Source organism: Phyllostomus hastatus, unplaced genomic scaffold (genome assembly GCF_019186645.2).
Source record: "Phyllostomus hastatus isolate PE091 unplaced genomic scaffold, TTU_PhHast_1.1 phas_contig_17, whole genome shotgun sequence".
Lineage (NCBI taxonomy): Eukaryota > Metazoa > Chordata > Mammalia > Chiroptera > Phyllostomidae > Phyllostomus > Phyllostomus hastatus.
Genome location: NW_025333664.1, coordinates 28,457,825 through 28,483,785, shown reverse-complemented (window position 1 = coordinate 28,483,785; position 25,961 = coordinate 28,457,825). Strand labels below are relative to the sequence as shown.

The 25,961-nt window shown below is 37.0% G+C and overlaps 1 protein-coding gene across 2 annotated transcripts in view; it reads right to left on the bottom strand.

Moving 5' to 3' along the window:
* Positions 1-25,961, bottom strand: part of PLCB1 (phospholipase C beta 1) — a 651,009-nt gene that overhangs the window by 223,490 nt on the left and 401,558 nt on the right. For both annotated transcript variants that reach the window (XM_045832721.1, XM_045832722.1), the window contains exon 4: positions 10,731-10,868. In XM_045832721.1, the coding sequence (XP_045688677.1) occupies positions 10,731-10,868 (138 nt within the window). The remainder of the gene's footprint in view (positions 1-10,730; positions 10,869-25,961) is intronic.

The window sequence follows — 25,961 nt, the reverse complement described above, 5'->3', positions numbered from 1 at the left end:
CTGTAACAAAAGAATATATTTATAATACAAAACCATCAGAAATCTGGGGCCTGAATGCCAGGAGGAATTTCTTCATTGCTTTTTCACTGCTGTCTCTTCCTCAGGGCATTTTTCTCTCTACCACCCAGTTTCTTCCCCATGGCCACCAACTTTACCAAGAGATGTGACATATGGCACCTCCCACCACTAGAGAGAGTGGTTTCTCACTTGCAGAATGAAAAATCCTGGGAAAGATCTCTAATTGGTATACTTCCAGAACAGTCAAGGTAATATCCTAATAGTGTCCATGCAAACCAAACCATTGGCACTGGGGAGAAGCAGGGAGCAGAATGGTAGAAGAGCATAGAAAAACTAGTTATATGTTTTCATAAGAGTACTGTGGCAAAGCAGATGAAAGAAATATACATTCTCACGGTTCTGTGTCCCATTCGTTTTATAAAATAGGCAATAAATCCATACTGGTTGGCTTGTGATGACTGCATGAGTGAAGAAATGTAAACGAAAGAGAACTACACTTATGCTTGATAGTTTATGCCTTTTGAATTTATTTTAATGTATTTTCTATTGTTATGAGTATTCAATCACCATTCTTGGCTACAGGACTTGTAATAATGGCATTACTCTTTTCTTACTTTAAACCAAACTACACTGGAACAGGCTATGAAAACTTTTGGAATACTGTGTGTAATTGGAAAGGCTGGGGGGCTCTCCAATTAATAAAGTACAGACACTTTGGTATGAGGGCTTAGGACAGTTGTGTCAGCAACATAGACACACTTTATGCTTTGTTTCATGTTTTGGACTGTATTGTGAAGAATGTTTGCCTGACTATCTTTCCCCAGATAAGTGAAGCTCCATTTGGTGAAATGGTACCTTGATGGCCTTAGAAAGTGCCCACGTGCTGGCAAGTGCAGTAGAGAAGAGGTACATTTTGGAATGTGTGAGGATCCACATTTTGAAATAATTTTGAGAGGTATTAGGTCTCTTATACCCTTAGTCCTCTTCCAACACCTCTTGATATTCCCCGACCAATGGGAAAAGTTTAATGTGGTGAAATCAAGTTAAAATGAATATTAAGAGAATTCTTCAAAAGGAAAAAAATAAAACCCCCAATAGAGCAACATCCATGGCACAGAGTAGAAAAGAAAGATGTTTTGCTTTGGCTATCTTTTCATGATGAAAGGATATCAGCTGTATCATTGTGAATCTCAGGCACATTTTGAACCTTTTGAGCTGAGGAGACACCCTCTGCTCCCTCCTGCTAGTTTGCTGAGTGGCTTCTCATTTGTACAACTGAGAAATGCTAATTGCATGCCCACCATATGAAACGCCAAAGGTTCATTTCTATGGCTTTCATGTCAGTCTGCTATATTGTTGAAATGGTTCTTTTCAAAAGCTTTGTGTTACTTGTGAAAACAATTGCTGTTATGTCTTCTCAGCTTAGCAGTTCCATGCTATTTATTACTTTGTTCACATCTGCCAGAGTGCTGTGTACTGAAGAAAATAAGTGTATGTAATCAGGGTCTACAAGTATAATTGATACCACTGTTTATTTTATTTAAAAAATTCTATTTGAAGAAATCAGATAGATAATGATTTTAAAAGAAAAAAACAGCTAATTTCTTTAGTGACATGTATGTTGACTGAAACAAAGGAGCAATGAGAATTTCTTGGGAGTTAAATGGTGCTGCTTTTTTGTTAAATAAAATGTGTTTGACAAAATTAAAACCATATTCCTTGAAAATTAATTAGTAAACTACATACAGGTACTTCTTCATTAACTTGTAACTTAGTATATGTCATTTGGCTAAAATATAATTTTTCTCATTGGGAAATTCATTTGTTTTAAATTATGTAAATTATGCCTCCTATGCTTATTTTAAACCTTTTTGCAAGCTAGATTTTTCCTATTCAGATGAAGGGGTCTTTGGTTCTTGGTAAGTGAAACTATCCTGTCAGTCCTTCCTCTACTATGAAAACTATTCTTTGCCTTGGCTCTAATTATCTCATGTTTGGTAACCCACACTACCTATGAAGGCTATGGAAGGGTGAATCTTAAAAGACAATTTGTGTTTGTCTTCTAATTTAAAATTAAATGCTCCTTACTGACCTTTACACTATCAATGCTTTTGCCAGTTTAGTTAAAAATATACTTGATTTCAGAACCCCGCTCTGCCACTCACTAGCTGTGGGACCCGATGCTAAGTGCTAGCTAATATCCATTTTCTCTCCTTCTAACAGAAGCCCGATGTTATTTAGGCCAGGAATATATCCAACTGAAAAATGCACGTTTTCCACCCTCCCCAGTAGCTAGGGTGGCACTGTGACACCTGGTAAATTACATGTTAGCAGAAGTCTGCTGCAAATCCTTAGGAAAATGTGGTTTCCTGATGTGGGTGCTCATTTCTTTTTGTTGTTGGGGACCCAAATGGAAGGACTGGAGCTGCAGAGGCATCCAGATCTGGGAGGGAAAGGCCATGAGAATCGTGGGGTCTTGGCCTTGTTATCCTTGAGGCACTGAATGGATGCTGCAACCACCCACCCACCCACCTTCAGGGTCCTGCTGTATGAGAAGAAATTGCAAACAAACAAAAAAACCCTCAATTTCTTAATTTGTTTAAGTCACCATTTGGTTTAATTTTCTGTTATTCAAAGCTAAATGTAACCCCTGCCCTAAAGAATCATCTTTGATCAGTTTTTTTTAACTTGTCTGAATTTCATTTGCCTTATAAATTAAAGCTAATAATAGGACTTACTCCATGGAGCTGTTGTGAAAATTAAGGGAGGTAATTCATGTTAAACGCTTTGACCAGTGACAGCCACAGCAAATTCTTAAGTGTTAGCAATCTAAAAATATATTGTTTATCAAAGAAACGATATGTAGTTTAAAACACTATGCCCAGAGGGATTACAACAAAAGTCAATGATTGCTTATGACATGATTACCCTAGTTCTGCTTCTTGAAAACCATTTTCAGCATTTCTATTTCTGGCAGTACTTCCATATTTTTGGAGAATATATGTGCATGGCTTTTTCCTTGATTGACTGATTTCAGAATTTACTGTTGCCCAGCTCTGACTGATGAGGCTTTAAATCTGTTATCCCAACTCCTGTTGCCTTTTGTCCTTCCCCTTGCTGGATTGAATCACCAGTATTCTTTCCCCAGACACTTCTACAACCTCAGGCAACATCCTGAATTCATTTCTTGATCCACCAATGAGAGATCTCTTGGCTTCTCTAGTATTTCTTGGCTTCTCTGTTTGTGAGAAGAGGACAGTTAATGACCAGTCTTCTTACTTCCAACCCTTGTTACCTTACATTTACTTCTTCAGTTGTCAAACTTGAAATGTTTTTATCTTGTTCAGTATCCATAACTGACTTCAAATATTTGCATATAAATTGATTCAAAATTTTAAAACCAGGAAAATAAATATTTACATGCTCACAAAAATGCAAATGAAATTTTCTGCAAGGCTACAATTATCTTAATTGCCACAGTTCCAACACCATGAACCACGTGGCTTTCCAAGGGGAACATTCCCAATATCAAGATAATATCAATCTTTTTTGACTGCTCTTCCAGTTGTTGAAATTCCTACATGCTTTACCATGGCTTATATTGCATAATACATTTCTTTTAAATTTTTCCCTCCTTCTACCTTAATCTTCTTTTGGGAGAAAGAAACAAGCTTTTTAAAAAAAATTATCTAATATCTTATAGCTTCTTATTCACATTGTCTGAGCATATTACTCTGCTATAGTTGCTATTTCAACTTTGAGGTCTCAATTTTGAGACCTTTCTTTAGCTTTCACATCGTTTCTTGCACTATGTCATTCATATTTGCCTCTCATGTTTCCTCCTTTTGACTGGCTGCCACATTCTTCAGACTGATTATGTGTACATCTCTTATCTTTTCTGTCTTATTGCCAACATTTTGTCCTCAGCTTTTTGGTTATTTGTTTGCTGTGTTCATCATTGTTTGGTTCTACATTCTGGGAGAGTCCCTTCACCTACAACAGTTGTATAGAATTTTGATTTTCATTCTGTTACCTTATTTTTTATTTTTGAGAAGACTTTATTATTTTTGTTACCTATTTTTCATAACATCTTGTTCTTATTTCATGGATATAATATACTGAAAACTTTCCCTGAAGAGACTTTCTTTTTTAAAAAAATTTAATTTGTTCCTCAAATTATCCCTGTATCTTCTATCATCATTTCACTTTTGTTTATCTTGGCTTCCTTTATCTTTCAATGTTGTACTCTTTCTCAATAGTCTGTGATTTTTTTTTGTTTTCAGTTCACATTTTAGATGAGGGCAATGATGGGCTGACATGGAGCTCTGAGTGTGTAAGTCAAACTTACTTGCTTGCGGACTTCCATTTAGGGTAAGCATGTGGGTGCCAGCTGCTACAATGTGGTATCCATAAAGGCTAGAATGAGAAGAACTTTATACTCTGGATCCTTAACTCCAATGCTTGCCACCGTAATTCTTTTCAAATAGTTTGTTCAGTTCCAAAGAAGACAAACCTTCACCTTTTGACATGGGAAGTGATTGGTTATCAATTATCCTACATGCAGCACAGGAAGAGGGAGGAGAAGGTCTTCCTTATTTGTCCTTATTCCTTCAATCGACACTATCGTCACCCCAACACAACACACAATCTGTTGGGTTAGTAGCACCCAAGTGTGGAGCCTCTCTCAATTATACCTGATCAAGTCGGTGACTTCCTTGGCTGTAGCCCTATCCATGATTTAGATTGTGGTTTCCTCCACTTCATCAGGCATTCTCCTCTCTCCATCTTCTTCTGCAAACGTACTGAAATAGGTCATCTACTGACCCATCTCTTTCTCTTCATCATTGGGTATCTATGCTCCTTTACCATAATTTTCACAGCATCACAAGAGAGATAAGAGATCATACCTGTGTTCATTCTGCTAATTTGGACAAATTCTATTTTTAATTTTATGTAAAAAATTGATTACTGACTTTACCTTCCTAACCAGCTAGCTCTCTGTCTCAAACAGAGCTGAGATCAGCCCTAGCAGCCTCCTTTTCTCATGCCATGTCCCTCGCATCCATAGCCACTCTTTTGGCTTAAATTCAAAATATCTCCAGGATCAACCATTTCTTATTACCTCTAGCCCCAGCATTTTTGTCTCTGTGTTTCCACTCCGGCACCCCCTTCTATGGCTTTTAACAGTACAGCCAGGGCAATGCTGTTAAAATATCACACCAAATCAATCCCTTGCTCAAAATGATGCAATAGTTACCCATGGAAGTTAGAGTAAAGCCAAATTCTTACAGTGGCCATCTATCACTATTTGGGTCACTTGTCACTCCTCCTCACCTCTCTGACTTCTCTCTCCCTTCCAGATACACTGGACATAAACCAGGTGCCCTGAGCTTTCATTATGCTGCTCAGAAGGATGTGTAATTAAGAAAAACGTATCAGTGCTTATTTATGGAAGTTTCCATTTAATATTTTTGAAATGTGGTCAACTGTGAGTAATAGAAACCGTGGATAAGATTGGGAGGCTACTGTATACACGATTTAGCAAAGAGAATAATCAAATGACAACCACATGCAAAATACAGAAGAGTCATATATAATACTGATTAATAAATGTCAGACCAAAAAGAAAAATATAGGATTCCACTGACAGAACATTTAAAACCAGGTAAAACTAATCTATAAATTTGGAGGTCAAAATAAGTGTCTGTTAGGAGGGTAGATGCCTCGTAACCTGTTGGTGATGCTCTAATTTTGATGTGAGTGCTATTTACATGGGTGTGTTTCAAAAATCCATCACTTTTCTGTACATTTTTACTTTTCCATGTATATTATATTTCACTTTAATGTGTATATTATATTTCAATCAAAAGTTTTCTAAAAATCTGGCTGAGTTCCTATTAGAAGTGTGGGAAAACTAGATGAATGAATTTATTTTTCTTTTCCAATTTATACATGCTTTAGGAGAATTTGGTGTGTGTAGAAGTAAGGATTGAAAGTGATGGTGCCTGTCAATCCTTGTGCAGAGAAGTGCATACAAAATTTCCTCTGCATGACCCTGTCATCAGGTAGCTCAGCCTTAACCTACTGGATGTTGCTGCTCCAATCCACTATATTTCAACATACTGGAGCAACATCTGGGCCGAAATTTGACAAGCTGGGCCGTGGTTCAATAATGTTTCCACCCAGGGGCTGGTCAGAGTATCGAACTATTTAGGGCTGAATATTAGAACCTGAATGTCAAATCTTGTCTCTAAGGCTGATGGGCCCTCTCAGTAATACATTGCATTGAACAAGAATCAGGGATAGGGGCTGGGGGGCTGGTTGAGGGGATGAGCTTCCAGGGACCCAGCCATGGACCAGGATCCAGAGGGAAGAGATGCTGAAAATCATTTTAATTTTCTAAAACCAAAACAGGGAAGGCTTCACCTTTGCTGTCTTTGATACCAGTATTCCTCTTTGCCAATGACAAGACAGATCTCATTCTCTTGATGAACTAGTCTCCTATCAGTTTCCCAGGATCCCTTAGACCTGAAGACAAACACTGGCATATGACAGTCCTGTGAACCCCGCCCCTGGCTCAGAGCAATGTGGGCAGTACCTGCACTCTGCTGTTTAGACTGCATGCACGCAGGGAGTCATGTACACAAGTAGAAGTCCCTTTCCGTGTGGTCCCCAACCTCAAAGAAAAACCAAGTATTGGAAAGAGAGACTAGAACTGGGCAGGGAGAAGAGAAGTTATCTTCAGACTCCTTGACCAATGGAAAACATTGTACTGATCTGTTAAACATTAACTTGTTCAAAATGACATTATTTTCAGAGTTGATGTGAAGGATCTGACTTCTGTAGTCCATGCTAACCTTACCAGTCACTTCTTTAAAGAAATTCACCAACTGGTGCTGAAAAAGGCTGGAGGATTCAAACAGTCCTTTGTCTCAGCTACCTACTGATTCCGTCTCCTTTGTCACTGAGAAAATAGAGGCAATCAGAAAACTTGTATGACTGTCTCTGCCACCCACACCACTCATCAGCACCCCTGCTGATGTACCCTGCTTTCTGTCCTTTTACAGATGAAATGCCCTTGCTCCTGCCTGTGTCCAGCCCCTCCATTTGTGAACTATGACAGGGTCATCAAACTTTTTTGTTTAATTAAGGAATTTAGTTAACATTTTAGGCTTTGTGGGCCAGATGGTCTATGTAATAACTTCTCAGCTCTGTCTTGTGAAAGCAGCCACAGACAGTATGTAAATAAATGAATATTTTTAGTTATGAAAACAAGTGGTGGGCCAGATTTGGCCCCCAGGATGTAGCGTGTTGTGCCCTGCACTAGACCCGACTGCCCTGGCCTATTCAGTGGCATTGGCCAGCCGTTCTCATGCTCTCCTACATCAGCGCGCCATGGTCCCTCGACGAGCTCATTCCAACCAGCACACACATCTGTCCTTGTTTCTTCTATCTTAAGAACCATTTCTCAACCTCACGTACCCCTTCTGGCATATTTTCATTTCTCTGCTTCCTTTTCATAAAATATTCTCAAAAGAGCTATCATGTTTGGCTTCTTAATTTGCCTCTGGCGGTATTCCCCAGAGCCCACTCCAATAGGCTTTTGACCCCAGCACTCCACTGAAGTTGCTCTAATCAAAGCCAGCAATGACCTGTATCATTAAATCTAGTAGTTAGTTCTTGGTCTTTATCTTACTTAACCCATGAGCAGCATTTAACACAGCTGATCACTCTTTTCCTCTCTGACTCAAAGCGCAGATGTGACAAGAAAACAAACACTTATTTCCCAGGTACATTAAAGGAGGTTTCCCAAGGGAACAGGGGCTGGAAAATCATGCTGTATAGTCACAAGTATGACTGTTGGTTAATCGCAAGGGAGATCATGTTTTTAGTCCAGCTACCAAGGGAAAAACCAAAAGGCAGTTTTAGTCCCCAAGTCCATCTTTTAAGGGAGTCCTTGTCTTAAAGAATAAATAAAAAATTCAATTTCAGGTGATTTATGTAAGAAAGAAAGCATTCAAATCAGAAATAGTATCATTAGGAATTAATGTGGTTAAGTCCTGGTGCTGATTAAAAATTTTAATTGATCCAAGACAACTTTTCATGAATTTATGAAAGTGTTGCAATTAAGCAATTTCCATCAGATTTTTGCCTTCTCAGAGCATCTAACGAGGAAGAAGTTTCCTTTCCCTACCCTTACTCTCCATCCACTCTTGCTTTCTTCTCCCTCATAGACCTCCATCTGACCAGTGATACATTTACTTCTATGTGTTTATCTGTGTATTTTGCCCAGAATGCTAGCTCTCAATATTCTAAAATGTGCACCTGTAACTCTGGAACTGTGGCTGACACAGAGAAAGCATACATCAGATATGTGTTGAATGAATTAATGAGCCAGAATCCCTTTCTAAACAATTTCTTCTGGAGGCATTTGACTTTCAGAAAAGTTCAGGTTTCTCTCAGGCGTTCTGCATAATGAGGAAGCTGTCTCCTTTGCTGCCGGCACTACACAAGGTATCATGTACATTGGCCCTGGAGATTAAAGGTGTGATGTTATGAGACAATACTGAGAATTAGAAGGATGGAAAACACATTTTCAGAATAAATGGTGTTTGTAAATCTTAACCTTCTGGCTGAGCAATTTCACTGGGGGAAAAATATCCTATATTTTAGCACAGCCAGGGAAGGCAAAACATTCTGTAGCTTAATTAATTATACTAGGAATGACAAGTAGCTGCTAAAGAAATGTCCTGATGAGGAATATTATAGGGCTCAGAAGTCAAAACCCCTAAGTAAAATTAGTGCCTAGGAACCAACAGAGAGGAGAAAATTGAATATATTTCAAACATAACTGCATAAAGGTTTAATGCAATATAAGATATGCAGATCCATTTATAGTATAAATTCTGTATTCACTCTTAGGAAGAATCTCTCACTTATTGAATGTTTTTAACTGAGAGTGAGTCTCATAAATTGGTCATTTTAAAAACAGAATGTGGTTGCATTTGGGGAAAGGTATTTTTTTCACATTTTTTTTACTGCCATTCAAGTACAGTTTTCTCCATTTTCTCCCCACCACTCCCCTCAACCCCAGCCATCCCCACTTCCTACCCTTGATCCTACCCCCCTTTGGTTTTGTCCATGTGTCCTTTATACATGTTCCTGAAAACCTGAGGAAAGGTATTTTAAGAATAGTTTGCAAATACTTAGGGTTTATCTATATTCATCTTCCATCCATATACTGAGAGATGAAGTATAAACAACCCAACCCTACTGGGATACCAGAATAAGGACTATTACAAGGCAAGTACAATGCTGTCACACAGAAGCTGTTTCACTGGAGTCTCTCCAAGCATAAATTATAATATAGAGCAAATGGGTGACTTGGTTCTTAAAGATAAAAAATAAATACAGGGTCTGGCACAAATAATGCCCCCTTTTTATTACAAAATCTTTTATTATAAAATCATAGGTGTGTAATTCTGTAACATAACAATATCACACTCAAGCGTACTCTATGGCATTTTAGATGAAATGTTCAAATTAAAACAATAAGTTATTACACCCATATTATTACCCTATCAACCATACTCAAGCAGGCCTTACCTCTGCTGCACCCTGTAGATTAGATTTGTGACACTCTTGGAGAATAGTTTCTAAAAACCTCAGAGTATTAAAACTGGTTGGCATTTTACTCATTCCATTATAAGACTTGAAGTTGATATTATGTACAACCTGAAATAAACCTCTACCATAATCACTAAAGAATCAGAGGTCACATCAGCACATTCGGTCAAGCTCAGAGAACTGTTAGAGCTCTGGCCTGTCTTGACCCTGTGTTTATGATCCATTACATGGGGAGCTCTGTAAGGGCATAGAGATAATGCACAGACTTCAAAATATTCTTAGATTCACACTCTTAACTCTTGCAAGAAATTGTGTGAAGGGATTATCACTAGTATCCTCTAAACATGAATAAAGAAACATTCTCTTTCAATATGTTCATTTCAATGTTTTTTAATGACAATTAAACATTTTTAGAGAAAACATCAAACTTGAGTCTGAGGTTTGCAAAAATTCTCAGCTTGTTGTCTGATATATCTTGCCAGTACTCTAGTTATTTCTGTATGCATCTGAAAAGCTCACTATTTTAATAGATTAGCAACTTCTTATGGAGAGGCCTTGTGTAATTTATCTTTCTAGTCCATAGATGAATAAATATTATTTATTACTAAATGTTTTTACTTGAAATTTTATTTTTTATTCTTTCTCATATTAATTGAACAGCTACTATGTGCACAGTCATGGGCTAGTTGCTGCACAGGGTAAAAATGAGTTGTAAAGGTGCCAAAGATGCTTGCCCTCCCGGAGAGTGTTGGGAGGGCAGTAGGGTGGGAAGTGCCCTGATGTGAGAGAATGAATTGGGATAAGATGTTTTGGTAAAATGGAATGTAGTTTCACCTATAGCTTCTTGTGCAAATCTATTATATCAAATGCTTCATTCCTAATGAAACAACTCCATAATTCTAAGTAGATGACATTACTAGAAAGGGTTTGATTATACTTCTCCTTGGCAGCTGAATTATTTGAGATGGACTTTTAACACATGTTAAACATGACAAAAACTCAAAGTCTTTTGGGCATCAGTACAGTATCATAAGAATTCAGATATCGGTGACAACTTCAAAGTTTCTTCAAAGTACCCACCCTACCTTGGCCACTTCTTCTTGGAAAGCCACGAGGTTCAAATAGGAGATGTTAACTAAGTCGGGTCCATATACCACCGTTATCATGCGATGTTCCAGATGTCCGATGTTCCCCACATCCAGAAGTTCACGTAATTTGGGGTCCTGCAGAGCAAGCAGAAAAAAGTCAGTCTATGACTAGAGATTCCAACATGGTAGCATAATTTTAAAACAATTACAGGCAGAATGTCTTGAAAGCAAAGTTGCCTTTTATTCTTACTGGAAAGAGGAATGAGTTGAAGTCCCTCAACACCCCCTGGAGCCCAGGGAGGTTAAGTAACTTGCCCAAAGGCTGTGGAGAGAGAAGTTCTGGCTCAGGATTTATGCCTTCATGGTATCTAAGTGAAATGAGTCAGGCAGAGATCATACAGTATGATCTCACTCATAGGTGGATGCTAAAAAAGCCTACCTTGTACAAACAGAGAGTACTGGTGTTAGGACATAGAAAAAAAACTTCTGCAGTCTTTTCAGGTCAAGTTGCATTCTTTGGAACATCCTAAGTGAGGATGCCTTGAAGATACAGTCCTGCTGGGAAAAGGAAATTCCCCAACCTTCAGAATTCAAAGTAAGACCTGAAATAGGGCTCAGTCAGCTTGGCTGAATTTATTTTCCTTCATAGGGCAGGCCTTGGAAGAAATGAGAGGTCTATGCAGAAAATTAGCATTAAATCAATCACTTGGTAAATTGGCGGCCAGCTTCTGAGTAAGGAATTAACTTGAATTCTTATTTATTTAGCTAGAATCTAGGCTAACAGGGATGGATTACTTAGGCCAGTTAGTCTGATCGCCCTTCTGAGGTTTTCACGTACAACATTCTTACAAAGAAGGAGTGAACTTAAAAAAAAAGAAAACAAATAAAACCTTTCCAGCTCAATTATTTGACTTGGTGCCATTAATTCTCTCTTTAGTTAATAAAACCTTTTTCTTGGTTTGGCTGCATGAAGGGGAACACTTTTAGGTAAGTGATGAAGAGAGAATCCCATTTCACAGCTGTCTCCAATATAACTGAAACTTCAACTTGACTAACAAGCTGAAAGCTTATCCGATGATGCACTCATCAGACCACCTAGAAAGATCAAATGCTATCACAGAGAACATCAATTTGCTATGACCTAGTAAAAGAGGGGAATACAGTAAAAAAAGTATTAAATAAACAAACAGTAATAGCTACAAGGGGGCATTTTTAGCATTCTAGCATTAATGTAAGATTTAAAAAGAATGCTCAAAAAGAATGGACTTTTTGTAAAGGCTAATTAAAGAATCATACCAGCTGCTCCATGAAATGGCTAATTGCATCAGTGTTGGAATGCCACTGAGGCAAGGTTAGAAGAGAAAATATATTTGAACAGTACTTAAATTCTTTTTTATATACTTGGAAGAGGAAAATAATTCTCAGAAACCCTTGAAACTGAGTGCCACCTCTCAGAACTGCAGGGACTAGGTGTGGGAGTCAGCAGTTCACTTGAATTGTCCTTGAACTACCGGAACACAAAGCGAGTAGAGAGATCCCAGAGGAAATATGCAGGATAGAAAATAATTCTGGAAAAGGGCTTTGGGGATTCTTACTGTCCCTAACGTACAGTTATGGACTGTTAGGGGCAGTCACCAGGAATTTATAAGAAAGATGATTAACACTTTGTGGCATCCCTGTAAAAATTTCCCACGTGTGTGTGTGTGTGTGTGTGTGTGTGTGTGTGTATTGAAAAACTATGGGGTTTTGTGTAATTAAAATTTTTAATGAAGTGTTTAGAGGTGCTGTCTGGAACTGGGAGAATAAAGCAAGCTACCAAATGATATGATGGTTGAATTTGAGGAGGTACTTGAGGATTCATTATATAAGTATCTCTGTATCCGAGATGATTAACATAATTACAACAAATAACAAAAGGCTATTAAGCATGAACTGAAGGAATAGTTAGATTTGAAAAATATTTTTCCCAATATTAACCACAATATTTTAAAATTGTATAGTGCTGGAAGTAAACAGAGAAGTCTTTTGAAGTATATTATAAGCAGTTCCTTACTAATGCCCTTTTTTGGTGATGGATCATACTAACTTTTCAACTATATTTTCTTCCTCTTCCACCATTAATCATTTCATTTTTCTTCAAAACTATACCTTTTCTTCATCTATTTCCTTTTAATGACACCAAATTTGGTAATATTAGAATTCTCTCCTTTTAGAAATGACTTTGCTTTTCTTTTTACCTGTCCTTTTAAGATTTCTCATGTTGAACACAATATCCCAAGCTGACATGGTGGCTTCAAACCTCATTCCTCATTATTTAATATATTGATATGTTTACTGAAAAAGATACTTGTTCTTTCAAGTAATAGAAGTTGCACTCCATTGTTTTCAGCAGATCCTCAGAGACTAAGCAAAGAGGGAACTGTCTAGAAAGATAAACAGCAAAAGCACAAGCTTTGAGAGGACCTTATGGGGGAAGTAATTTACTGGAAAGAGATTATAAAGAAATGGTTGTTTCTGGGGTTCATCACTCTCAGGTTTGGGGACACCAGTGAGTGCACTTAAAAATCAAACAAACAAAATGAAAAACAGTAACAAGAACAGAAACCTACAAACAGTTTGGATGAAAAAACACCTCCTCCAAAAAGCTGTTCCTTTAAGGAACTTTATATCTGAATGTTTCCCATTGATGGAATCTTCTGGTCAGTTTTCAGGGAAGGATTTACTTACTCAGGGTTGCTACTAGACTTAAAAACATTTCTTGGTCCCTGCAATTGATATAAATTCCTGGAAATTTTAATAAGCTATTCACACTATTTTCTAAAATCATTCAATTTCTCTGTTGCAAAACATGAAATATAAATATCTCAAAAAAAGAAAGAGATGACTTAAATATGAAATTTCAATTTTCACTAAGGTATCACTCAAAACTTGCTTTCCCCAGTACTGTATCCTGAATATGTCTCCACATTGGAAATAATGAGACCAACCAGGAACCCTGGGGGCTACAGTTTAATTGCACTTTTAACAGTTAAGTCCTAGATCAACTCAACTCCTTTAAGAGTTACAAAATAGAGGCTGTCTGACCAAATAAGCTCATCTTCTATCAATCACCAGGGTTTGTGATTAAGTCACTTCATGTCTATTGCAAAGAAAGTCAAGTTGCCCAAGTTAATGATTCCCATTTCCAGGTAATAGGATACTGAAGACTCATCCACACAGAGACACAAGGACTGCATTACAGCCTGGGTTGCTGTCATTATAACATAGTATTCAAAATATTATGAGGTAATGGACAGAATAAATACAAGCTAAAGGATAATTTTTAAAAGAGTTAAAGACTAGCTTCAAACGTCATTCCTTAATATGACTTAAGAAAAGCTATTTTATTTGTATATCAGATACACCCAAAATAAAAGATCTTTTCAAGATATCTAGATTTCATTTTTTAAAAAGATTTTATTTATTTTTAGAGAGGGAAGGGAGGGAGAAAGAGAGAAAGAGAAACATCAATGTGCAGTTGCTGGGGGCCATGGCCTGCAACCCAGGCATGTGCTCTGACTGGGAATCGAACTTGTGAAGCTTTGGTTCACAGCCCATGCTCAATCCACTGAGTTATGCCAGCCAGGGCTTAGATTTCATTTTTTGGAAAAATTTGACCTCCTTATCTTCCACACCCATGAAATATGTCTTTACTGAATTTTAGGCTTATTGAACAACTTGTATATTAGTTTAACTTTATTCCCAGCACTTAATGCAGTATTTTCTATCTGAATTAGTTATATGGATGTAACTTTAAGTCATCATTCATATAAAGGGTCAGGTATATGAAAGTCTTTCCTTAGTCAGTACAAAATTCAGAAATGAAAGAGATGGATTCCTTCTTATACTTAAGCGAAATTAAGAACAGACTGACTATAGCAAAGAAATGTGACTATGGGAAAACAATAGAAAAAAAATAAGAGCTGGTACTATATTGTCCTTCATATCTCAACAGTGTTATTATCAGAACAAGATCTTCTATATTTGTTTTAAATAAAGTGGTAATGAATTTTTAGAGTCAGTCTTTATTTCACTCATGAGGGGCCTCAGTGTAAAGGTTGGTGCAGAGGAAAAAATTGAGTTGACCTGGCTATGCATCTCCAGGCAAAACAAAGTGCTCTAAAAATACCAAGCGTGAGTTGATTGAACTAAAGCTAACACACTATTCAGATATAAAAGGGGGGGAAAGGTTTATAAGAAATGTAAAGGCAAACTATGAATTTTGTTATGCTTGGGATTGGCCACAGAAAAGAGATAAGTAACATTCAAGGCAAGTCTCTAAATAGTAGTCTAGTGATTAATTAAAAATTTAACTGCTTCAAGTTTTCCTCCTCTCCAGGAACAAGCTCAGGGTGTGGATTAATGTTGTTTTACAAGCTAGAAAGAAAGAGAATAAATAGGAAAGGGTGCTGAAGACATCCAGGCAGGCTGACACTCAGAAGAAGCAGAAAAAGGGGGACTGGAATTACGTGCCCATTTTCTGGGAGCAACTAACTTAGTCCTAGGATTTGGAGATGTCCAAAGGAAAGGCATTTTCAGAGCTGGGGAAATGCTGTCTATTTCAAGAAGTTGTATTATATCGGTAAGAATTCTAGGTTGCAATACACATGCTTGGTTTATAGAAAGTTTGTTTTGATGCTCCAGGAGCTGACCTGAGTCAAAGGTCTGGGGGCAAGAGGTTGCTTTGGAAGTGATCACAGGATGCATGATGAAGAAGTGGGCAAGCAAGACAAGGAGGAAAGCAAGTCAATAAGGAATGTGTTAATGAGTGGTTTAAGCACTTTGGGCATCTGAGGCTCAATCCAACCAGGGCCACTCCAAGACCGTAAGGAAAACACACCTCAGAATGTCCCCAAGGAGCCTGGAACATAAAGTAGTGATCTGTCAGTTCCCATCTGCCATTGGTGGAGAGTCTCTTCTGGGATGTCAACTCTCTAGCATTTCCATGACCAGATCATGTTCTCAAGACAGTATGGAAACTCTGCACAGGTAACATCTAGGGGTGAGTGCACTGCAAATGTCTGCTACAGAGTTGAAGGAGGGACATTTTCCTGATATTGACTAATCCTCATGTATTTAATGAGATCCACACTTGTTGGGAGCCGACCAACAGCTGACCCTTGACACAGTTGGGTCGGGTGAGACGCATCTGCACAGCAGAGGTGACTGTGGCCAGATCTGTCTATCTCCTCCTGTATGTCTGTCCCTGCTAGCATTAGGTGGTGGGATTTTTGGATACTTGTGTGTTATAACAAAAAGTCTGCACGATGCCTCTGATTCTGCGTGAAATGACTTGCTGACCACAGAATAGAGACCCCTAGCAACCCTAATGCTGCCTGCTTCCCCTACCTGGGAAGTTAAGGACAAAATTAAACTATGGGCAGACCAACTGCCAGAACGCTGAAGGAAACTGTTGCTAGGAATGTTTTTTAAGGAGTCACCACTTAAAAGTTTAAGATTTATTAGAGCCACTACCCATCCCATACCCTGGACAGGAGTGTAAAGAAGCAAGGAGTTCTAGTTGAAAATAATAATCTCAATACATGGAAACAAATACAAAACATGCCCCCCACCCCAAGATGTATAAATCAAAAGACTTAGGAAACCAGTTACCTAACCTAGACAAATCTAACCTCAATGGACAATAGCTAATTTCTATATAACCTATAAATCATCCCTTGCACCCTTTTAATTTAGACCAATCCCTAGAATCTTAATAGACACCTAGTTACTACTAATTGGCACCTGAAAGTTTGTGCCCATATAGCTTCATTGGCTATCTGATTAATGACCCTCTTGGTGAAAATAACCTTTGTTTAACATGGTTCATCTGTGGGGCCTCCTGTACTTTTCAGTTATTTCTTAGTTTAACATGATTGATCTGTAAAACCTTCTGTACTTTTCGAAGTTATTTCTATGGTAACCATTTCTGTTTTAATAATCACACTATGCATTGAATGTTGTATAATCTCCCCTATAAAAATAAAGATAGATTTTTCTCTGTGAGTCAGTCAGGCCCAAAAAGCCTGGCTGTCCTCTGGCACCCCACTGGATGTCTCGCTTCAGTCTCTTCGCCTGTGCTGTGAATCCTTTGGGGACCCTGAGACCCTGCCGAGGCTGGACCCCAGCACACACTTAAAGAAAATTCATCATGGCAACAAATAGATTTAGATTCCTAATGGTTCAGCTCTCTATAAAAATAGTAAATATAACTGATCAGTAACTACAGGTCAAGCAGCATCCCAGCTGTTCGTTATTTTTCTTCTCTATTTAACCTGCAAACTAACTCCAAGAAGTAGCTATGTTTTTCTTTCCCAATTTGCAAATGAGAACCCTGAAGTTTGGGAAGACAGTTTGCCCAGTTTTACAAAATTGGGAAAAGGGACAATTGACTCTAAGTACATCTGATTGTAAAGCCTAAGTTGTCCCATATCACATTGCATTACACACAGCATATCCAATTTGATTGTGAAAACAGTTCAGCTGGCAGCATAAACTTAAATAAATCAACATCTATCTAACCTCCACATTTTAGACACTACATTAAAATATAAAATAGCCCAAATGTGAAATTAAAATAGGAAAGAAATATGGTTTAATGGCATCACACACTTGCCTTCCTGGGAAAGAAATGAAAGTTTAGTCATCATTTGTATAATCATCCTCACTGTAAGGAAAAGTGCATGGAATGCAGAGCAGCTAAAAAACAGGAGGTGGAAAATCAGTTAGTTTCCTCCTCATCATCTAGTTTGCATTTGCCAAACTGAAAAACTAAGGATTAGATAGCTCACCACTCATGTTTCATACCACCCCGCCCCAGCCTTCTTTGACACATGCAGCCATCTCACCACTGGCAAAATTCACAGGCACTGTCATTACCATCCCAGCACAAAAAGTCCTCAGGCCGAGGGGTAGTGGTGTGTACACAGCAGGCAATTAGAAGTCATTTGTCCCTTCTGGCTTAAACCCTGCTCTCCATAGAGGGTGAAATACATTCCATTCCCCTTAACTTTTGGCAGGCACAGGGTCAGTGCATCTAAGTAAATTTCAGTATTTCTGTGGCCAAGTTTTAGAAGAATAATGAGGCCTGTAAAAGAATACAGCTATACTGATGGAATGCTCCCTAGTCAGTGAGTCCTTTATGGGTGAGGTTTTTATCCTATCTATTTTGTTGTGGTGTCCGCCTCCTAACATGGAACTCTGACACATTCAGATAGTACCAAAGGGGCTTCTGGTACCTCAGAATATAAGTTAAAGGCAAGCATACCTTTTTTCTTTAAAAAAATTTTCAACTACAGTTGACATTCAATATTATTTTATATTGGTTTCAGGTGTATGGCATAGTGATTAGACATTTATATCATTTACAGAGTGATTCCCCCGATAATTCTAGTACCCACCTGGCATCACTCATAGTTATTACAGTGTTATTTATTGACTGTTTTCTCTATGCTGAACCTTGCATCCCTGTGACTATTCTGTAACTGTCAATTTGTATTTCTTAATTCCTTCATCTTTTTTATTCAGCTCCCCAAAACTTGTCCAAAAAAGAAGGTCCAACAATTCTTTAATAATAACAAACACAAACAATGTTTCCTTTACAGTTTCTGGAAAATCCACGTGTCTAGCTAAGGGTTTTGGCACTGGGAGAGACAGTAAAAATTGTATCCTTCTGTCTGAATTTTGAGTTTTGACTCTGCCAGTTAAAAGCAATGTGACCTCATGTTTTCCTAGCTCTTCTAAGCCTCAGTTTCTTCATCTGTTGGATGAGGTAATAGTAGTATCTTCTTTAAAAGGTATTTATAGGAATAAATCATAATTACAAGTCTTTGGGGCAGCATATAACAAGCTGTGAGTGCTAAAGAATAAATCAATAACTTGAAAATTAAAGACAATAGGGAAGTGTCTACCAAATAATATAGTCTCTTACAGGCCCCAGAAAAATTCATTGCATTTATTTATATATATTTACTGTGTTATTTGTCAAGCAAGACCTATTTCTAGGGGAGGTGACAACAGTAGGTTTATAGTTATGAGTATGCAAAACACAGGGTTTATTCTTCTGTTATTTATTAATTATTGTATTATTTTTCATATGAACTATAAACCTACTTTTGCTGACCCCTATATTTACATTTATGTAAATTATGTATATACAGTTAGTATATACTTGGCTGACTATATTCTAAACACATGTATTTTAATTTTATATTTTCCTTAATTCACTCTTCCGTGGGAAGCATAATTTAAGGAGTGATAAAGGACAAATAATGTCTAGAATTTTATGTTTCTTGCTCCTGCATTTAACTAGCTTTGAAAATTAGGCACCTTGATTTCTCTGAGGTGTAGTTTAGTTTTCACACAATTGGATGATAATAATGCCTGCTCACTTTAACACATTAGTGTGGGGATCAAAGTTAAATCTGCAAACTGTACTGTGTGACATTGTACAGAAAGAGTTCATATGTTTTTGTGGTGACTGATGTCAATTTATTTTAAGTATAACATGAAAAATTACAGTGAAAAAATTCTTAGCTGTTTATCTTTTTCTTATTAAAATTATAAAGCATTGTAATGTTGGGAACCACCCTACCTGGTTTCAGAAGCTGTAACTCCACCATGGCTAAGGCTGAGTAAAAGACCTTGGGACCATAAGCCACTAAGGAGACAAAGCTTATCTTCCTGGCAGGGGCACTGCCTCTGCTCCCTTTACTTCACCCCGTTTGGTCCCAGGTGGATGACTGTTTAGCCAATGACAGGTTGGATTCCTCAAGGGAGGGACAGCCTAAGACAGGCATGGTTGTGAGGGGGGCATCAGGGAAGGACTTAGGGGACTATAGAAAAGGGGTGATGGACCCTCACCCCCAGCTTTTCAAGGGCCTGAGTCCTCATTCTATCTGTAAGAAGCCTCCTAATTTCTTGGCTGCCCGCATCCCCAACCTGACTTAAGCCTGAAACAATGCCGGAGGTGGATGTGGCCCTTTGCTGGAATGGGCAGTTTTGGGGTGATCAGGCCTAAGAAAAGAATGCGTAAAATCCTGTGAAACCTGCTTTGCTAAGAATGCCCTCAATTTAAATAAGGGTCCAAGCATAAAATGAGTTTGTTTCCCAAAGTTTTAGGGGCCCTTTGGCTATCTGATCCTGACTCAGAATAAGCCCTCAGAGTTCTTTGAATATTATCCATCTATTGTTTGATCATTACTGCCTGACAATGATTGATGAGCTTTATGCCCTTTATTCCTCCGCAAACTGAACCCAATAAAAGCCCATTGAGGAACAGGCTCAAAGCCCTTCTCCTCTGAGAGGCTGGCCATCTCTCCTCCCCAAGCAGATCATGTCTTGGTAGAATTACTCTCATCCATGGTGGACACAGGGGCTCTGTGGGCAGAATGCCCCCCTGACCCCATTATAGGAGTTTAAAGGAGGGAAATTTTCTCATCAATTTGATACAAATAACTAAAGGAATCTAAAGTAAATGATGCTTATTTGTAAATGTCTAAATATAGATGTGAATATGTGTTTGCTAAAGACTCTCAAAATATTTCAAGATTAACTATCCTCCTGCTTTATTTACATCTCATTCTCCATTACTCTGTATAAATGAGTTTACTCTATAATGCATAAAGATTGATAATGTGTTATTTCTTCAGAAACAGAGATATAAAGCTCTTTATAATTCAAAATCTGGAGGAGGCCTAACATTTATTTTATAGGAAATTACTAGTAGCATCTAGGCAAGCACTGTCTTAAATAGGCCTTTTCATGTGTGTGCTTTCCTTTGAAAATAAGAAAATGTCTTCTAAATATCCTTCTAACCATTCATCAAAATAATCCAACATTATACATGAAAACCAAAGTTGTCATCTCTAAGACCTTAACCCGCAGAAAGAAGAAGTTTATGTTGAGAGTTATATGAATGTGTCCATTAAGAAAGATTATATAAGTTAATGTGTCTCCAAGCCATAACACCATCACTGAAATTGTTAGAACAGTTTCCAAGAGGAATGACAAAGGAACTCAAGGAGTCTGAAGCTCTCTTAATTCTACAAAAAATGGATAGAAAACAATAAGTATTCCCATTTCTTTTCATTTTACTTGTTGATCTGCCCTAATTAATTTTTAGGCAATTTGTTTTCACCTTTGTTCTAAAATACCATTTATCCTCTTTTTACCCTTTTCTCTCCTTCCCACTTTTCTCAGCATTGCTCATCTTTCCTCTCCTCTACCACAGTTTTCCCTAGGGGATTTTATAAATCCTTTGCAACCTGGCAGATCAAAAGTTTTTAAATCACCCTAAGAAGATAACACTTAATGCATGGAAAGTTTTAGCATGTATTGTAATGTCTCCCACCCAGTTTCATATCAGGAGAGCTCAATTCATCCTATTGGCAAGGACTAACTCAAATTATTCCACTTATTGAGTTCTCTAATCCACTCAAATATTTGCTTTATAACATTTCTTTATATAAACATAAAGTAATAAATTAATAAACACAAGTAATCTTGTATAAGTAGTATCAAACTACACGTAGTCCTTTGTGACTTGCCTACTTAGCAATACATTGATGAAATGTTCATAAACATAGGCATATATTGTTCTTTTAATTGGCTCTGCAGTATTCTATGACACGAGTGCATCATAATTGAACACCTCTCATCACTGAACAAGTTTTATTCTTATAAACAATGCTTCAGTGAACACCTTTGTGTGTATATTATCATTTACTTTCATGCATTTGACTGATGATCTACTTGGGATAAATTCCCAGGCTTGGAACTGCAGGGCCTCGAGGCATTCATATCTAACTTGTGGCACATACTGCCGGACACTCTTTACAGAGAGTTTACATCCTCACAAATAACATATGAACTCATGAAAATGACTTATTGGACAATTTTTTCCTTTTTACTAGTCTACTGAAAAAAGCATGCATTATTATTTTTATTTGTGTTTTAAAATTACTAGTTAGGGGAAGCATCTCTTCTTGTTAACTGCATTCATTTGTCTCTTACAGTATGAACTGTTTATTCAGGCTGCTATCCCCCTATGAGGATATTTCTCTTTGGCCTACTGATTTATATAAGATGGTATTCATTGACCTTTTTCCTGAAAAATATGTTGTAATATTTTTCCAAATGTATCATTTGTCTTAATATTTGTCACAATACATTTTTCCTATTGAAATTAAAAAATTTTAATATTCAAATCTATTAATCTTTTAAATATTTTTTGATTGATTGTCATGAGTAGAGAGGCCTTTGGTACCTTGACATTATCAAAATATTTAGTTTATAAGAATCTATTTTCTCCTCATCCTTTATATACTCTGCAAATGTTTACAAAGACCATGTACATTATTGTGATATGGAGAAAAAACAAAAAGGTAATCATTTTTTAAAATAACTGAGAATAATGTTTTTGTTTAAATGGGGACATTTAACATGAAAAGTTACTTTTCAGGCTACCAATGAGGATTTACAAATGCAAGACTTTATAAGAGAATCTTACAATATTGACTAAAGGTCATTCTGGTACAGAAGGGAGCCAGCTACGAGCCCATGTTCTGAATTTCCCCCTGTGAGCTTATTACAAGTAATCAAAGGCATGTGTAAGGGACACTGCTAATGTCAATGAAGTCAGTATCCAAGTGTCCATTATTGAACTTACTACTCCTATAAGACCTTGAAATGGACCTGCAGTAGTCACGCTCTAGCATCTAAATAAAAATCCCATAATTGATGGTGGTCATTGGTGTCATTTTGCATGACTGTTTTGGGCGATGTGTGTGGCACACAGTGCCATAATGCACCACAGAGGAAATTACAAATTCAGAATAGTGTTCGACAGTTTTGGGCACTGTTTGAAGAGCCTTTAAATATGTTCTTTTTTCTTTCAGAGAAATAAATACTTCTTTCATTCATCCCTTTTCTTTTTCCTCCTTCATTCAACAAACTGTATTCTTTGGTATCCATTATCTGTACTAGGATTATGTTCATAAATGAGGACAGTCTTTGTTATATAGGTTCTAATTTTCTGGGAGAGAAGAAAAATAACAGATCTTTTGAGTGTAAAGGGATAAGTGCTTTTAGAGCACAGATGAAGGCCACCCAGTTGTGTTTAAGGAAATGAAAAGGGGAAACTATAAAGCTAGTTGGTCTTTCAACAGAGAAAACATGAGGTGACTATATCTCTTACGAGTTTGAAAATACATGAATAGTGCAAAGTAAATGTTCTCAAAAGACCAGCAGAAACACTAGGAGAGTCAATCAAAGAGTCATTAAGTATTTCATACCCATTCAGCCAATAAAACTCTATAAACAAGCATTTGGCCAATAAAAATATTTTAGTCCCTGTTATTAGCCTTCCTGGTAATCCTAGCCTGCATGAAGAAATTGTTTCTACAGGTTCTAGAAGTGAAAAACATACAGATGTCATATTTTCAGGGATTAAGGAACTCATATTTTTTTATTGTTAAAATAAAGTTTTAATAGAGGCTTCTAAGGTACCTGGGGCAGTCTGTCAACTAGGTGACTTACATAAATAAACTGACTATAGTGGAGAGCTTTCCTGGTGGTCCTTTGTTAAAGACACTGATGTATTTTTAATTTCAAAATGATACACGAATTTTTTACATGAAGGTTTAATCTTATCAAAAATAAAGTATTTCCCTGTATTTTATAAGTGAGAATTCTAGAAGATGGGGCCCAATGGGGCTAGCTTGCATACATGTTTTCTTAACCTTGAAAATACAAGGGCTTTTATTTTAAAGTAAATTTTTACATTCATATAGTGGTTGGCTCATATAAGCATATGGATGCCAACCTTTATACCATTCCTGTATTCCATCCTCGGTGTCTATCAATTAAAATAAAAACAAAGGTAACAATTTAAGTGTAAATTTCCTCATTAATATGAAACGTAGCTTGAGTCAGGCAGTGGTTTATTAGACACCAGGAGCAAAGCAACAAAACAAAAAACAGACAAATCAGACTTCATCAAAACTAAAAACTTTGTGTTTTAAAAGATACTATCCAGAAAGTAAAAAGACAACTGAAAGAATGAGAAAAAAGAGTTGTAAATTCTATCTGATAAAGCACTTAAAAGTAAAACTGCTGCTGGGTGTAAAATGGTGCAGCCACTTTGAAAAATAGTTTCACAGTTTCTCAAGATGTTAAGCACAGAGTTACCATATGACCCAGCCATTCCACTCTTAGTTGTATACCCAAGAGAAATGAAAGCATGTGTAAACAAAAACTTGTACATGGAAGTTCAGAGTAGCATCATTCAAAGCAGCCAAAAAGTAGAAACAAGCCAAATGTTCATCAACTGGTGATTGTATAAACAAATATGATATAATCTCTACAATGGAATATTACCCAGCAGTTAAAAACAATGAAGTACTTTTCCATGCTTCAATGTGGTTGAGTCTTGACAATGTTCCTCTAAGTTAAAGAAGCCATTCACCAAAGATCACATGTTGTATGAGTCCATTAACCTGAAAGGTCTAGAACAGAGATATAGTGACAGAAAGTAGATTAATGGTGACCAGGGTCTGGGGGAAGGTAGAAAGGAAAGTGATTGTTAGTGAGTATAGGATTTATTTTTAGAGGGATGAAAATCTAAGATTATATAGTGGTCATGGATATACCATTCTGGTTATATTAAAAATCACTGAACTGCAGAGTCTTGAAGGGTTAATTTCTTGTGTGTAAATGTGGATGTTCAACCATCGCCCCCCAGTATGCCCTCACAATGCTGTGAAAGAAGTTGCTTTATGTCTCCGATAGAAGACATGAGTGACTCATGAAATTCAGTGTTTTTGGAGGAAACTTGAAAATATTTTTACTCTTGGTGAATGATTAAGTTTTCTTGGCCTAATGATAGGTGGTGAATTGAAAAAAAAGAAGATGCTGAAAATAGAAGCTGGCTAGGTGGATGTGTTGGAGTCAGCATGTATAAAATGCTCGGATTTTAAGGATGCAGTACCCCGGACCAACGACTTTTTGTTCTTCACTTTCTTTGGCTGAATCTCACCATCCCCACTTCTCCCACTACTGGGGAGCTTCCAAACTTCAATCTCATTTTTATGCTCAAAGCCACAAATATAAATGCTTGAACCAGGTCTAGCTTTTTTGGGAAATGCACAGTTACAGCAGAAGTGTAGTTAAAATAAGTAACCTAATCCCCAGTAGCCAACACTGTTTCTTCTGATCTTCGTGTGTGAATTAGTGAAAATGAATGGGAAAGAAGTTGAAGGAAAGTAATACTTTCAAATCAATAAAGTTTTCCTTATTTTAGCAAGGAATAAAAAAAGGTACTTAACTTTCCCTAAGCTCTGAAGTCCCAGGAATGCTGGGGCCAGTTTTTTAGGGTACACTTGAAAGATATTTATACATCTCAAAACATTTTAGGAGCTAATAAATAATACAGCCCATTTCTGGTGTACAATTAATTGGTAATTGTTGCAATTTTCTAATTATGATAGATTAAACATCAAATCCATTCAAATATTAAAATCCATAAATAAAATAAAGCTTTTTCTGGAAGCTTAAATAATTATCTGTAATATTTTTATTTTTTATCCTCATCTGTTCATTTATTTATTCAAAAAATATTTGAGTTTCTACATTGTGCATATTGCTATGACAACTGACTCATATGTGTGTTTTTATAAAATACATTTATGAAAATTTTAATGAAGGGCGTTAGTGTCTTAAGAAAGAAATCATCCTGTAAATCTAAGTATCATTTTATAAATGTCATGAAATATTTTTGTATTCAAATATTTAACAAATGTTACATGGTGCCCTGGCTGATGTGGCTCAGTTGGTTGGAGCATCATCTTATAATCAAAAGGTTGCAGGTTTGATTCCTGGTCAGGACATGTACAGGAGGCAACCAATCGATGCTTCTCTCTCTCACATTGATATTTCTTTTTCTCCCTTCCTCTCTCTCTAAAAGCAATGAAAACATATCCTCATGTGAGATGAAAAAAAGTTTTTTAATGTTACATGGTAATGAAAAGATATCTAATTTAGGTGAACATGCTGAAGTGTTCTTTGAACTGAAACAAACTTCCCCTCTAAGCCTACCATTTTCTTTTAAGCCAAAGATGATTACCAGCTCATTTTAAGTACACTTACTACCTTAAGTAAAGAGAAAAATTTTATTTATCAACCACAGGGTAC